The sequence below is a fragment of the Mirounga leonina genome, unplaced genomic scaffold, assembly GCF_011800145.1.
Source record: "Mirounga leonina isolate KUSES-001 unplaced genomic scaffold, KU_Mleo_1.0 Mir_234, whole genome shotgun sequence".
Lineage (NCBI taxonomy): Eukaryota > Metazoa > Chordata > Mammalia > Carnivora > Phocidae > Mirounga > Mirounga leonina.
In genome coordinates, this window is record NW_023270620.1 from 61329 (window position 1) to 76027 (window position 14699).

Genomic DNA, 14699 nt, shown 5'->3' on the forward strand with positions numbered 1-14699 from the left:
ACTTTTACACTTTTCTAAAGTGAGTGCAGTTCTTCATGGTTACAGGAGGCAGGCCATACGTGATTGCTGAATAAACGAGTGAGCGAATGAATGAATAAGCAACAATTCAAGCTCGTTTTCCTTCAGTAAGGAAAAGACTGCTTTTTCCTGGACCTGTATCTATTTTGGTACTTAAGAGAAGCTTCTGATGAAGATAGGAGTTTACTTTTACGTAGAATTTGCAACTAGTGTAGGGACATACAGGTTGTTTTTCTTTTACATGAACTTCAAGATGTAGGTGGTTTTTCTTCCTGAAAAAAAAAAAAAATCAGTTTTAATGTTAGTAGAAGTTAAGAGTTACCTAAAAGGCCCTTTTGGAATTTGGGAAAAGAAACCTTGTCCAGACCAGAGTTGATGAAAATGTTTGAGTAAATGTGTGTCATTTTAGTCAATGGCAGTGCTTGAATACTCTGCATTTTTTTTTTTTTTTTAAGATTTTATTTATTTATTCATGAGAGACAGAGAGTGAGAGAGGGGCAGAGGGAGAAGCAGGCTCCCAAGGAGCAGGGAGCCCGATGCGGGACTCGATCCCAGGACCCTGAGATCATGACCCGAGCCGAAGGCAGTCGCTTAACCAACTGAGCCACCCAGGTGCCCTGAATACTCTGCATTTTAATTTTTCTCTTTGGTGTGCCTTACTTTTTTTGTGAAAAAAAAATCTATCATTTCAATCTGAAGTATGTTCTATGAATGGAACCAAGAAAATGAAATAAAAAGTAGAGTAGAGTGTTCTTTGCTCGTCACATTTTCTGTACCAGACCCTTTCCCCTACCTGACTGAGCAGACTGTTGAGATTATCAGCTCAGTCAGCAGACCAACAAGTTGAGTGCCTTCAGCTAGGAAAATGGGTCCCTGTCTTGGCACTAGTTTATTTATCTTAGAAATGACATTGTAACTCAGCAAATCAGAACAGTGTGAAATTTAAATAATTAACTTTCTGAAGTGCTGGATCTTCTTTCCTGCTTCTCGTTAAAGTTGGATAGGTCCCAACCACTAAGGCAGAGGGGATACATGTAACGTTAAGTGCAGAAGATCACCTGTGCGTTTTATTTGATGTCATATTCAAAGATCTCTCTCTGGGGATGGTGACCTTTGTGAGGGAGCCTTGTGTGCTGGATGACAGACGGGGTGCTGTCACGTACTACGCCCTGGCTGTGTGTCTGGTGGTGCGCTGGCTGTCAGGAATGACACAAAGGGTTCCCACACCATAGCTCCCGTACTCAAGGAGTTTGCAGTCTCTTTGGGAGTGACGTGATTTAGAAACTGACTGCGGCTGTTCAAGGATAGCAGAACCCAAACTAAAGTCAAATACCAAAAAATGTTTCATGCCAGAATTCATTTAGAGCAGAGAGGTCATCCAGGCTCTTGATGTTAGAAGAGGCTCTGTGGTGCAGTCAGACAAGGTTTCCAGACGAGGTAGGTTTTGGGGAGGTGAAGAAAACATTTTTGGCGTGTTCATCCGTTCATCCCTGGTCTGGAATGGCATGGGGACTAGAGTGAGAGCAGTATATGGAAGGAGTGGAAAGAAGCTGGCTGTCATGGAGGGTATGTGCATGTCTCGTGCGGGAGATAAACAGAGTAAATGCAGGCTCTGTTGTTGATGGTTTTACATGACTGGGTGAGAGCTTTGCACTTGATTCAGAGGTGGTGTAATGGGCGGTGGAGTACTGAAGGAAGGAGATTTGAATCAAGAGGCTGATTAGATAGCTATACATGTGGGGAGGTAAGCTAGGCAGTTATGGCCCAACCTAGGTGGGCCATAGGTTGGTGGGAGGTATGACGGGGATAGATTAGAGGGAGGGGAACTATGTGAAACGATTTGATCATTAATCACATACAGGTTTTGTAGTACGCGAAGGGATAGAAGAGTCCTTCAACATTTTGTATTTAGGTAACTGGTTGAAATAAAGATGGAGCTCTTCTAGACATTTATTTATTTAATATTATATTATATATTATATTATATTTAGTTAGCCAGCATGTCATAAGGTTTTGATGTAGTGTTCTAACAATTCATTAGTTGTGTATAACACCCAGTGCTCATCACCACATGTGCCCTCCTTAATACCCATCACCCGGTTACCCCATCCCTCTACCCCCCTCCCCTCTGTAACCCTCAGTTTGTTTCCCAGAGTCCAGAGTCTCTCATGGTTTGTCTCCCTCTCTGATTTCTCTCCATTCAGTTTTCCCTCCTGTCCCTGTGGTCTTCTAGATCTTTTAAAACAGAAGTGTCAGGCTTTTAAAGTTTGTCTGCTTTCAAATAATGATTTTTTTTTTTTAAGATTTTATTTATTTATTTGACAGAGAGAGAGACAGCGAGAGAGGTAACACAAGCAGGGGGAGTGGGAGAGGGAGAAGCAGGCTTCCCGTGGAGCAGGGAGCCTGATGCGGGGCTCGATCCCAGGACCCTGGGATCATGACCTGAGCCGAAGGCAGACGCTTAACAAATGAACCACCCAGGCGCCCCTCAAATAATGATTAAATATTTAAATGTCTTAGAGCTGCCTTCAATAGCAGCTGTTTGAGTTAGTGAAGAGGGTGCATAGACTTTTGTAGATTCCAGTTCTCCCCTTTCCTGTGGCATTATGTGGAATAACTGGAAATAGAGCTGGGAGGGGGCATATTTTAAAACATCACAGCTGTCTCTCAGAGTTAACTTTATTTGCTGCAGAGGAAAAAATATCTTATTAGGGGAAAGAATGGCCGTGCCTAAAGAAAGAAAAGCTCAGAATTTTAGAGGATAGAAGACCTTTGGAAACTAATCATGTAAAATTTGTGAAAGAAAGCATTACAGAGTTTAAAATTATGATCAATTATATGTTAGAGGTTTTCCTGTACCCATCACATGTCTACAGAGTATTAATTGCATTGGTTGAGAGTGTTTCTGAATGGCTGAGTCTGGATTTAGGCTTGAATTGAGTGCTTTTGAGAGACTTTAATTTGTTTTCTACCAGTCACTCATTTAAGCATTTGCCTTTAGTCTTTAGAGCACTCAGAGATGGAGTAGAGAACATTTATACTAATCAGATATTCCTTCCTTTATGTCTCCTCCATTTGATTCATGGCAGGATATCTTTTTTAGTTGAAAGAAGCTATAAATAAGTATGAAATTATTCTGTTGCAGAATATGGCTCAAGCCTGGAAGATGACGTGGTGGGGGATACATCAGGGTTCTACCAGAGGATGTTGGTGGTTCTCCTTCAGGTATTGGGTGGAGACTATTTAGAGTTTGATTAAAAAATCTGAAGCTGGACTTGTCTGAATCTAGTTAAGTAAGGTCATTTAAAATTCTTTAATCATTTCTCATACTTGCCTGATTGTGGTTGTATGTTGCCTGTGTTTGTTTGTTTTTCAGAATATCTGACCTAAACTCTAATAGCTAGCTAACTTACGGTTTTGTTTTTTTTTCTGCTTTTTTAATTTAAGATATCACTATTCTCTTTCATTCATAGGATTTAAAATCAAAAGGGTCAGATTGGTTTTGGACAGTGCTGTGTAATGATATGAAATATTGTAGAATTGCTATCTTAAAATCGTATTATTCCTAAGAGAAAGAGCTTTATTTGCACAACCATCAGGTGGAACTAATTTTCCTTTTGAATAAAAATGCTCATGTAATTCAATAATGTGACATTATTTCTTTTCTTTTCTTTTTTTTTTTTTTTGTGACATTATTTCTTGTAGGCTAATAGAGACCCTGATGCTGGAATTGATGAAGCACAAGTTGAACAAGATGCTCAGGTGAGATGTGATATGTGGTGACTTTATTATGACATATGAATGAAAAAAAGAATCCATGATAATGGAAAATCATAATATAGATTGTGATAGCATCTAAAAATAATGTTATTTATGGGCCCTTTACAAATCATAAGACTCATAAGTATATTTTTCTCATTTTTATCTGGCCAGCTAAATGTTTTGTCCCAAAAGGGAAATGAAATAAAATGAGTTACATATAAATAGTGAATTTTGCCTAGATATATATATTTTTTTGGTGATTATGGAACTTCACGAAATGGGTAATTTTACCAAAAAATATAGGTATTATTGATTCCACTGCTAGTGAGGCAGTAGGTGTCTTGGCAGGAGAGGATAAAGAAAAAAGAATGAGGTATTTTAGTGATAAATGGTGTTTTAATACATAGTAGATTATCAGTTACCGTAGTATTTGGGAATTCCTCCACCTTTCTTTCGATAGAATTCTAAATAGGATTGTTCTCTTGTCAGCTGCTTTTGAGTGACTTCCAAATGAAATTCTGTACTTAAGTGGCTTTTAAATCCTAGTATAGTCTCACTATTGTTAGCAAGTAATCAAATCTTAACTATAGAGAACAAACTGATGGTTACCAGAGGGAAGGTGGGCAGGGGAGTAGGTGAAATAAGTGATGGGGATTAAAGAATACACTTATGATGAGCACGGAGTAATGTATAGAATTGTTGAATCACTGTATTGTACGCCTGAAACTAATATAACATTGTATGTTAACTATACTGGAATTAAAATATGTTTAAAAAACTTAAAAACATAAGTAGTCAAATGTGGGAAATATTAGGAAATTTGAAACATGAGACTTGAAAACTGGAAATTGGTAATAAAGGAATTATTTGCATTCATAGAATCACATACCGTAGTCCTGTTTCTCTGGTCACATGTTTCAAGTAATAATTCTTTTTTTTTTTAAATATTTAAAAAAGATTTTATTTATTTATTCATGAGAGACAGGCAGAGGCAGAAGCAGGACTCTGGGATCACACCTGAGCTAAAGGCAGATGCTTAACCAACTGAGCCACCCAGGCGCCCCAAGTAATATATAATTCTGATTGTTAGTCATACACCATTGAAAAAGGAAGAGCCATCTTCACTCCTCCAGTTGACTCTTCTCTATGAAACAACAATTGGATGTGTAATCTGAATTTGCTAATGGGAAAGAGAGAGCATTATTATTCTTTTGGGTGGGTAGATTTTATAATGGTTTCAGAATGCTGTCATCTCTTTGCCTTGCTGGAGACAGAAGGAAAGCAAATGGACATGTACGGGGGACTGTCTATGCAGTATTTGATGCTTCCCTCACTATTCTCCATAAAATGCAAACCTCTTGTGTCACGTCCCTATATAAAACCTTAAAACTTCAGTGGATACCATTATCCTCAGAATAAAGTTCAAGCCCCTAAATGTGATTTATAAGCCTCTTTGTTATCTGCCCCTTGCTTGCTTTTACCTCCAGCCTCTCTTGCTCTGTCTCCACCTGACCCTTCCTCCACCCATTCACCGGACTACTTCCTCTTCAGGAGTCAGTCCTCAGGTTAGTTGTTTATCAGGTATCCCTGTCTGACTCTCCCCGCCCCCAGCCCCGCCCCCCAAGTGGATGTCAGGTGCCCCTTACAGGGGCAGTCCAGCTGCCTTCTATTGAAGCTGTCTATTTACTTGACTGCTTGCCCAGGGCACTCGGAGCTGTCCGTTCAGTTTGTATCCTTTGGATCTAGCATACAGTAGGCACTCAGTATATAACTGGTGAATGGGTTAGTGTATACCTCTGAAGTACAGGGGAATAATTTCTCTTTTATAGATAGAGAAACTGAGGCTCAAGGATTTGAGAATCAAACCCATGGCCACCACTGACCGGTAGTGGAGCTGGGATTCATACCAGGGCCTGTCTAACCCCAAAGCCCTTTCTCTTTCAACTAGACAACGGTCTGTGTTCTTGCCTGCTAGTTCCTCTCCCCTCAGCACCTACACCATATAAAAGGCTTATTAAATGTAGATTGGAAGCACAAATCCAGCTTAACTCTGCCTTCTTGGAGGAAGGAATTTGTGTCCTTGAGAAGAGAGTGCTAGATCAGGCCTTCAAAACTGTACTCCCAACTGTTGGAGACAACGTATTGCTTTCCAAGCATTAATTATTTGTGGGCTTCATAGGAATTGGTGTGATTCTCACCCTCGGACTCTCAAGAGTAGTCTAGATGTTTTTTGGTGGTCACGGTGGAAGAAGCCAACTCTAGTAGTCTCAAATGACCGCAGCGAGGCCTACATTGGTGGGCAGTGGGCTCATTTCCCAGCACAGTTGGTGATGCAATGAGAGGATTGCCGCAGTGTGAGGCCAGGGAGTGGAAACAGTGCATCTTCCCCTCATTTTCATTGATTTCTCTCCTCAGAGCACTCAGTGTATAGCAGTGCTTCTCGGACTTTCAAGTGCTTGTGAATCACCTGGGGATCTCCTTAAACTGCAGGTTCTGACTCAGTGGGTCCGGGTGGGGCCTGGGATTCTGTATTTCTAACAAGCTCTCAGGTGATGCCTCTGGGGTCTTGGGACCACACTTTGAGTACCGGGGCTGTATGGGTGTCACCTACCTGTTGTGCAGAGCATATGCCCATTCAGGACCGTGAAGGGGAACCTTTATACATCTGAAAACTGTCTTATGAAGTTACTTTAAAATATCCCTTGAATAGCGGGGCATGTGGGTGGCTCAGTCAGTGAAGCATCTGCTTGGCTCAGGTCATGACCTCAAGGTCTCAGGGAGCCTGCTTCTCCCTCTTCTTCTGCCCCTTCCCCTGGCTCATGTGCTCTCTCTCTCTCTCTCTCTCAGCTCTCTCAAATAAATAAATAAAATCTTTAAAAAAAAAATCCCTTGAATAGAATTCAGGTTTTCTTTACCCTTTCGGTGATCAGGAACAACAAAGAACATGCTACACTGGCTATTAGTCTTTGATTCTTTAAAATGTATTTATTGGGGCACCTGGGTGGCTCAGTTGATTGGGCATCCAACTCTTGATTTCTGCTCAGGTCTTGATCTCAGAGTCCTGAGATGGGCCACCTCAGAGCCTGGGGCTCTGTGCTCAGCAGGGAGCCTGCTTCTCTCCTTTTCCCTCCCGGCCTGCCTCTCCCCCCCTTCACACTCACATGCGTGCCCGCGCGCGCGCGCGTACTCTCTCTCAAATAAATAAATAAATCTTTGAAAAAAATGTATTATTACTAATGAATTCAGCTTGTTAAAAATAATTTTCCTTTTGGTGTTATGAAAAAGAACACACCCATTTCTTTCTTGTAGCAAGGGCAGCTGGACTGTTGTCACTAATGGGAATTTAAGTTTTCTTAACCGAGAGTAAGCTGAGACAAAGGGCCCTTATATAAGCTTTTGAATTTTTTTCTCTGCTGATACCTGGCACTAAGAGGATTCCTTTCATTTCAGGGATTTGATAAGCCACAGTGAGTCATTCACCTGGGAATTCAACATTTTGTAGATAATTCACTTTACTTTCTTACATTTTTATTTTTATTCATTTATTTATAGTGGTTTTTTTTTTTTTTTTTTTTTACTTTCTTACGTTTTTAATGTGTTAAACTGATTTTACCTCCTCCCTCTCTAAAACCTTCTTTCCTGATCTTGGAGATAAACCTGAAGGAGGGGGAAGAAAGGGGAAGGGTTGGGAATCAATGTTTACTGAGTACCTGCTATTGATTACCTGACACTCTTTGATGCATTAGTTATATAAGTTGCATAATCTCCATTAATGACTCTGTAGAAATATTAATCTTATTCTAGGTGAGGACACGGAGACTCAAGAGATTAACTCATCTAAGATCTCACAGATAAGGATGAGGCCCAGGTCTTTTTGACTCCAAAACCTCTGCACTTTGCACTGAACCAGAGGTTATCAAACTGTGTTCAAATGTAAAGCTCCCTCTGAGGGAAGAGGGGAGGGTGAGGAGGTGTGAGGGGCCCTCATCCAGAGCTGCTCCGTGGATGTTCATCATCCTCATTTAGAAGAAAGCACTCTTACATTAAAACATGACAAAACAAAACTTTTAAATATTCCACATGAAGATTATCATTACTGCATATGATTTACTTAATAGTTTGAGTAAATATTGATCTCAAACATAATCCTTTTGAGAAAATGAAGAGTTATAGTTTAAAATAGCCATTTCACAAATTATTCCATATAACAGGCTTAACTGCTGTACCTACCAGAGAAGATTTCTAGAAATATGGAATAGTTGTTAAGAAAGGAGGGCTTCAGGAATGCTTTTAAGTATAGTAGGGGATGTACCCTCTCTCTCGTAGGTATTAATGTGTGTGTATATCTTATCTATGTGTAGAAAACATGTTAGAGGTAGTAACCAATATCTTTGGGATATTGGCCTTCATGGTAATTTTTTTCTTATCCATGTTTTATCTCGTACAAAATTTTTCAGTGAACACATGTTATTTTTGTTATTAGACTTAAAAAGTTACTTTAAGACGGGTCTGTAATACCATGATATAGTTCTAAACTTGAGATACTTGCATGCCTTTCATAGTAAGTCTCTTCTCAGTTTTGAAGAACATGCTCACATAACCAGGATTGATATTACTTATTTTTATCGTTAAATTAATTTCAAAACTGAGTGTAAAGATGTGATACATTTTTCAAAATTCCCTGGAAATACAACAAAAAACGGATATATATCACCGAAATCTACATTCTTAAACACACTATGATCAAAATTTCTACATCCAAACACGTGCTATGATCACACCACCTTCTGTCCTTACTTGGTTTGCCGCTTGTGAGCAGAAAGGCCGCTCCAAGTAGCAGGCTCAGCAGACTGCATTTGTCTTGGTTTAATAGGTGTACTTAACTAGAAATGAACAAAAGGGTAGTGTAGACATTTTAAAGGTTGATTCACTGGGTTTTAATAAATTATCCACATCTCAATAAGTGGACTCAGGTTTAATGATGGTGTTTGTATATAATTTTATTTTTTCAACAATTATATGAACACTAAAAAGCATATATTTTCCATGTAAAAAAAAGTAAATGTAGACACTCAAACTATTCAAAAAGTATATATTAGTTGCCTACTACATGCCAGGCATTGTGCTATACCCACGACCTTTTAAAAATTCGTTATGATCTTTTAGAAATGTGAAAACTCTTTGTAGCTAGTTTTGGTTAAACTGTAGTTGAAAAGAGAAAATACGGAGTTTATTTTTTATCATGTGTTGCTGAACAACTGCCGAGTAAACAACACACAAAACGTAGTTAAGCTCCTTTTCCAGTCTGTAAGTGGATGTGTCAACAGTGAGGTAATCAGAAATTTCTACCAACCACACCATTGCCCCGGAAAGCGTGGAAGTCCCATAGACATTTTGGGAACATTTAATCTTGCCCTGTTGCTGTGATTTATTGCTTTGACTCATTAATCTTCTGTGGCACAGTTCAGTGGCAAGCTCCAGATAGCTCCGAACTCACCTCACAGAGTTTAGGCAACATTAGAATTGAAAAGTAGGGCGCCTGGGTGGCTCAGTTGGTTAAGCGACTGCCTTTGGCTCAGGTCATGATCCTGGAGTCCTGGGATTGAGTCCCGCATCAGGCTCCCTGCTCGGCAGGGAGTCTGCTTCTCCCTCTGACCCTCCCCCCTCTCATGTTCTCTCTCTCTTTCATTCTCTCTCTCAAATAAATAAATAAAATCTTTAAAAAAAAAAGAAAAAAAAAAAGAATTGAAAAGTAGAAGATGATGAATCAGGCTAATTAAGATACAGGGAGTGAAACACCAGTGTCATTCAGAACCTGGACATGAGATGGAGAAACGGCTTACTAATTGAGGTTGAAATTTTCACAGGCTTTGTTCCAGGCTGGAGAACTGAAATGGGGGACAGATGAAGAAAAGTTTATCACCATCTTTGGGACACGAAGTGTGTCTCATTTGCGAAGGGGTGAGTGAAAAGAATGTGTATGGTACAGTACTTCGGTTAATTTTGTAAGTACAGAAGCCAGTATGCCAAAATATGTGCTTTATAATAGGCGCTTCCTGAGTGAATCGGTTTTTGTATTTCTTCCTATTGGTAACCTTGAAAAATCTCATCATTCTCTTTGCTGCTGTTGTAGTTTTACAGAACTAGAGATCCTTAGTCCCCGCCTTTGCTGTCAGGGTGACGAGGGAGCTAGGCCTCTGGATTGTTAACTCTCATAGTCACTAATCACTGAGCTGTGGCTCACTTCAAGCATTCCGTCCTAAATGGTGGCACCCACGATCTCTTCGCGAGGCATTCATCAGTTCTTGTGGTATCAGGTGGGAATGAGTTCAAGTGACAGGAAACCCTACTAATTGGGGCCTTAAACACGTGGCTGATTCGGCAGGACCTGGGTGGGCTATCTCTGTTTTTCTGCTTCACTGTCCTTGGTGTTTTGGGGTTTTCTTTCTCATGCCCTGTACCTGATTGTCACAGGAGGGCTACTCTAGCTCCAAATTTATCAACATTAGCAGCAAGAAGAAAAGAAAGGGGTAAACTAATCATATCTGTTTATCGTTCTTGATAAGGAAAGATTACTCAGAATCCTCTCTAGTAGATTTACCTTTGGGTTACATTGGTTATAACTAGTAAGTAGAGGCTGGGAACTCAGTGAACAAAGAGCCTTTATAATCCATTACTTAGGGCTTGGGTATATTGAAGCTCTGTGACAAAGTCAGGGTTCTGTCAGCAAGGAAAAAGGGGAGATTTGTATTCAGTGGGACAATACCTGGTTAGAGTTAGTATCTTCTTTCTGTACAGAATAATCCTTACATGATTGAGAAATCATTTTCCTTTTTTATAGTGTTTGATAAGTACATGACTATATCAGGATTTCAGATTGAGGAAACCATTGACCGAGAGACTTCTGGTAATTTGGAGCAACTCCTCCTTGCTGTTGGTAGGTGGTGTTACAATGTATATAATATTAATGGTGTTAAGAGCTAAAGGGTTCCATTCAGTTGAAGCTGTATCTGAAAATAACCACTTCTTTATGATACCTGAGCGAAGCAAACTCCCACATTTCCAATTCAAAGTCTGTTTTGATATTGGAAATACATGATTATCTGGTTAGTTCATGTAATCCTATGGAGATACTAAAGCAACTGTTTATAAAAATCATTTTGAAGCTTTATTAAAAATATTTATGAATCCGAAGTGTGGGCATTATCTCAGAGGCTTGTAAATATTGTTTCTGATACTGGGTGGAATTGTAGTATCCTTTTGAATACTGTCCTCACAGCTTTGAGGCAGACTGAGAAATTGGCATCTGAGCTAGAAAAAGTATCTTTTGTATGATGGAAGATGTGATGATGGTTGTTTTCAGATTACTTTGGAAATTTATTTTAGCTAAATATTCAGAATGATCTGGAAAAATTGGAGAACTGAGTTTGTGCAGTTCATGGTAGTATTATATACTGTCCAAATCCAGGGAGAATCTAGTCTGTGAGTTCCCAGGGACCCTAGTTTTCATATGGGTTTGGAGTGAACCTCTGTTTGTTCTGAGTATTTGGCATTGGGCTCGAGTTTTTGTGCTGTCTTCTGGAGAATAAGCTAAAGTTGTGCATGAACCGGCACTAATAGTAGTCTTTGATTTGAGTTCCACACTTAATGAATTTTAATAGAAAACTTTCGCACAACCCCTTCATAATTAGAATACACTTAAAATAATGGCATTTTTAGTTACTGTTTAAGTTTTGTTTAAGCACTGGAAGAGAGATTAACTCCACCCCCCAATTAATGAATTGTTATTTCTCTATATTAAGGAATTTTTATAGGGATAGTTTCTGAAGCTGAGCTGACTGAGGTCTGAGCAGCCCTAACACAGAGTAGATACATACATACATGTTCAGGGAAGATACTCTTTTCTGTTACCAGTTTATCTGGGTGTCTCTCCTGAATTGCGTAAGTCTCATGCTGCTCTATGTGAATCATGGATAGTAAGGAATCTGGAGAGAATACCTAGGGTAAGATTACAGAAAGATAGTCCCAAGATTTGTCAAAGATTAGATGGAGTGGGTACCTTGTGTTATTTGCTTGAATATGTTGGATCAAAAACTTTCAGGATGTTTGTATCCTTTCCTGAAGGTGAAGAAGGTTGTGGTGTAACAGCCCAGACTGCCCAAACTGATAGCAGAAAGGTGCTCAGAACAGAGGGGTGTTGAAAACCTCACACGCCCTGTCCTACACGACTTTCTCTGCAGAACTCGGAACTTTAAGGAAATTCTATCCAGTTTTTAAGAAAATACTTGGTGAATATGGAGATCAGATCAGCCTGCAAATGAGCAGTTTTTTAGCGTAGGTTACTTTTATGCTTGTAAATAAGTAGAGCAATAAGCATGAAGCAAGTTTTGATTTTTAATCACTGTTTCTTTTCCTATCAATATAGCATCTGACCATATTATTTATTTTCTTAGTGAAATCTATTCGAAGTATACCTGCCTACCTTGCAGAAACCCTCTACTATGCTATGAAGGTAAGTGCATATCTTGAATCTTCCATCTAATTAATTTATCTTTCTAGCTATCTTTCCCTGTGTATTATTATGATTTAAATGATAGACTTTGGGTTTGTTTGTTTTTTAATTCTCCTAAAACATGCAGTTCAATTCTACCAAATTGTTTTACTTTCTCAATTCATCTTAACTCAGGGAAGTTTGATGCTGTGTTTGACATTTTGAAAGTGTGCCTCCCTTTTTTTTTCTTTCTTACAGGGAGCAGGGACGGATGATCATACCCTCATCAGAGTCGTGGTGTCCAGGAGTGAGATTGATTTGTTTAACATTAGGAAGGAGTTCAGGAAGAATTTCGCCACCTCTCTCTATTCCATGATTAAGGTAGTAGAACCTTTGTTTAAACTATGTTCAGAAATTCAGAGCAGACCAATAGATAGCATGTAAGACAACAGATGGGAGAACCCACTTGTATAAAGTTTCAAATTTTAGTGGCGTGATTAGAGCCATGACTTATAAAGCTTGGCTTATAATATTTCCTTAAAGTACAGATGATGGCTCCCAAGTGAAAGATGGGCTCTTGGTGGGGCTGAAGCTCTCGGGGAGCTTAGGAACATTATTTAGTAGTGGTGACAGATGACTCATCAAACCCAGCCCCCGCCACTGAAGATAATGTGTTTGTTCTTTCTCTCTTTTATCAGTTCCAGCTGTCCTTATCAGTGCCTCCTTCCTTTCACTTCGGTCTTTCTTCATTGTCTGTTATCACCTTGTCTCTGGTATTAGTTCATAGTTCAGGAAAGAACCAGCCAGGTCATATCAGAAATAAGTAAAGAGTTTAGGTATTACTATCATTTTTGTCTTTAAAAGCTAGGGAGACTGTGGCCTATATTTAAATTTGGCTTAAGGCCTTTTGACTTTCTTTTCTTTCTTTCTTTTTTCCCCTTTCTTTTCTCGTTCTTCCTTCTTTGGATAAAAGGGAAAATGGGCCATATGCAAAGCAGGATCTCAACTAAGCAAGCTTTGAACTTTGTGTGTAGGTGTGGCTGGGTTGAAGGGCACTAGAGACTTCTCACATGCACTCTTTGCTTGAAACATTAATTTATCATATATATCTGTGTGTGAGATAAGCTGAGGTAAAGCATATCCTGCCCCTCTGTCTTTGAAGCAAAAACATAAGAGCCACACAGTCCCAGGATTGCCTCCCTTAGCCAGACACATAATATGTGATAGTAACTTAAAGGTTTAGAAAGCTCGGTTTGAATGTCATTGTAAAAGCTTCCTTGTTCTCTGCGTTACCAGAGGGACGAACATACTTCATTGTCTCAGAGCTGTGCCTTTAAGGGGTAAAATTAGAAAGTTAAACACATGTTACATTGGTAGGAAACTCCTTGTATAACATTCCTGATGTGAAAGTCACATACACAGAGATTATCCACTTGGGAGCAAAGTCGCATGAATAAAACTTGTTGCCAGACACTTAGTTTTTGATTTTCTGCGGCTTCTATGACTCATGGAGGGTAACGGAGTACATTTGGGTTTCAGGATGATACGTCTGGGGACTATAAGAAAGCCCTCTTGCTGCTCTGTGGAGGAGAGAATGACTGAGATAACCAGCTGGAGAGAGATCCTGCGCTGTGCCTGCCACGGCTGCCGCGACCTTCCTAAGCCTCTCGTTGTGCTTGTTTGTATGCCCGAGCCTGACACATTGCCTTATTCATACTAGCATGCTAATGACCAAAACATACATGTTGCAGAAGAGAAATAGCGGTGCTTCTTGCTGATGTTCAGTAAAGCTCTTTCTCTTTGTCTTTTGTAGTACTTACGTTACTAAAGTCTAAAGTCTGGGTCATTTAGATTTTCTTTTAGAAGATCCGACTGCTTTTAGCCTTTTTAAAAAACTTCATTTATATTAAATTGATAACTGTATTTCCTTAATCAGAACCTTAGCCTTAAAATGATGAACTCCTGGAAGTGTTATTAATCAAGTTTGCTACTAAACTAAACCTGAAAAATTATGGTGGTTGCATTCAAAAGATTAATGAGAAATAAACATTTCCTTCCCCCTGACTCATGTGTGGGTGTGTGTTCAGAAAAACTTTTTAAAAATTATTTTTATTTGATTATGGTTGATACAAGGTTCCTTTAGTTTCAGGTGTACAATATAGTGATTCAGGTTCTCTGTGCTGTGCTCATCACAAGTGTGGCCACCATCTGTCACCATGTGACACTGTTCCAATATCATTGACCATAGTCCTTATGCTGCTACTTTTATTCCTGTGACTTCGTCATTCCGTAACTGGGAGTCTGCGTCTCCCACTTCCCTTAACCATCAGTTTGTTCTCTGTATTTTTATAGGTCTGATGCTGTTTTTTCATTCAAACAGTGCTGCAAAGACAGAGGGGGGCAAGATAGGCTTTACCTCTGCTTATCT

General features: G+C 39.4%; 1 protein-coding gene across 1 annotated transcript in view; it reads left to right on the plus strand.

Annotated features, from left to right (window-relative positions):
* Positions 1-14335, plus strand: part of ANXA5 (annexin A5) — a 32413-nt gene extending 18078 nt beyond the window's left edge. The window contains exons 7-13 of the mRNA XM_035029306.1: positions 3164-3243; positions 3724-3780; positions 9648-9741; positions 10622-10717; positions 12234-12292; positions 12530-12652; positions 13811-14335. Coding sequence (XP_034885197.1) covers positions 3164-3243; positions 3724-3780; positions 9648-9741; positions 10622-10717; positions 12234-12292; positions 12530-12652; positions 13811-13873 — 572 coding nt within the window. The 3' untranslated portion in view covers positions 13874-14335. The remainder of the gene's footprint in view (positions 1-3163; positions 3244-3723; positions 3781-9647; positions 9742-10621; positions 10718-12233; positions 12293-12529; positions 12653-13810) is intronic.
* Positions 14336-14699: the final 364 nt, after the last annotated feature.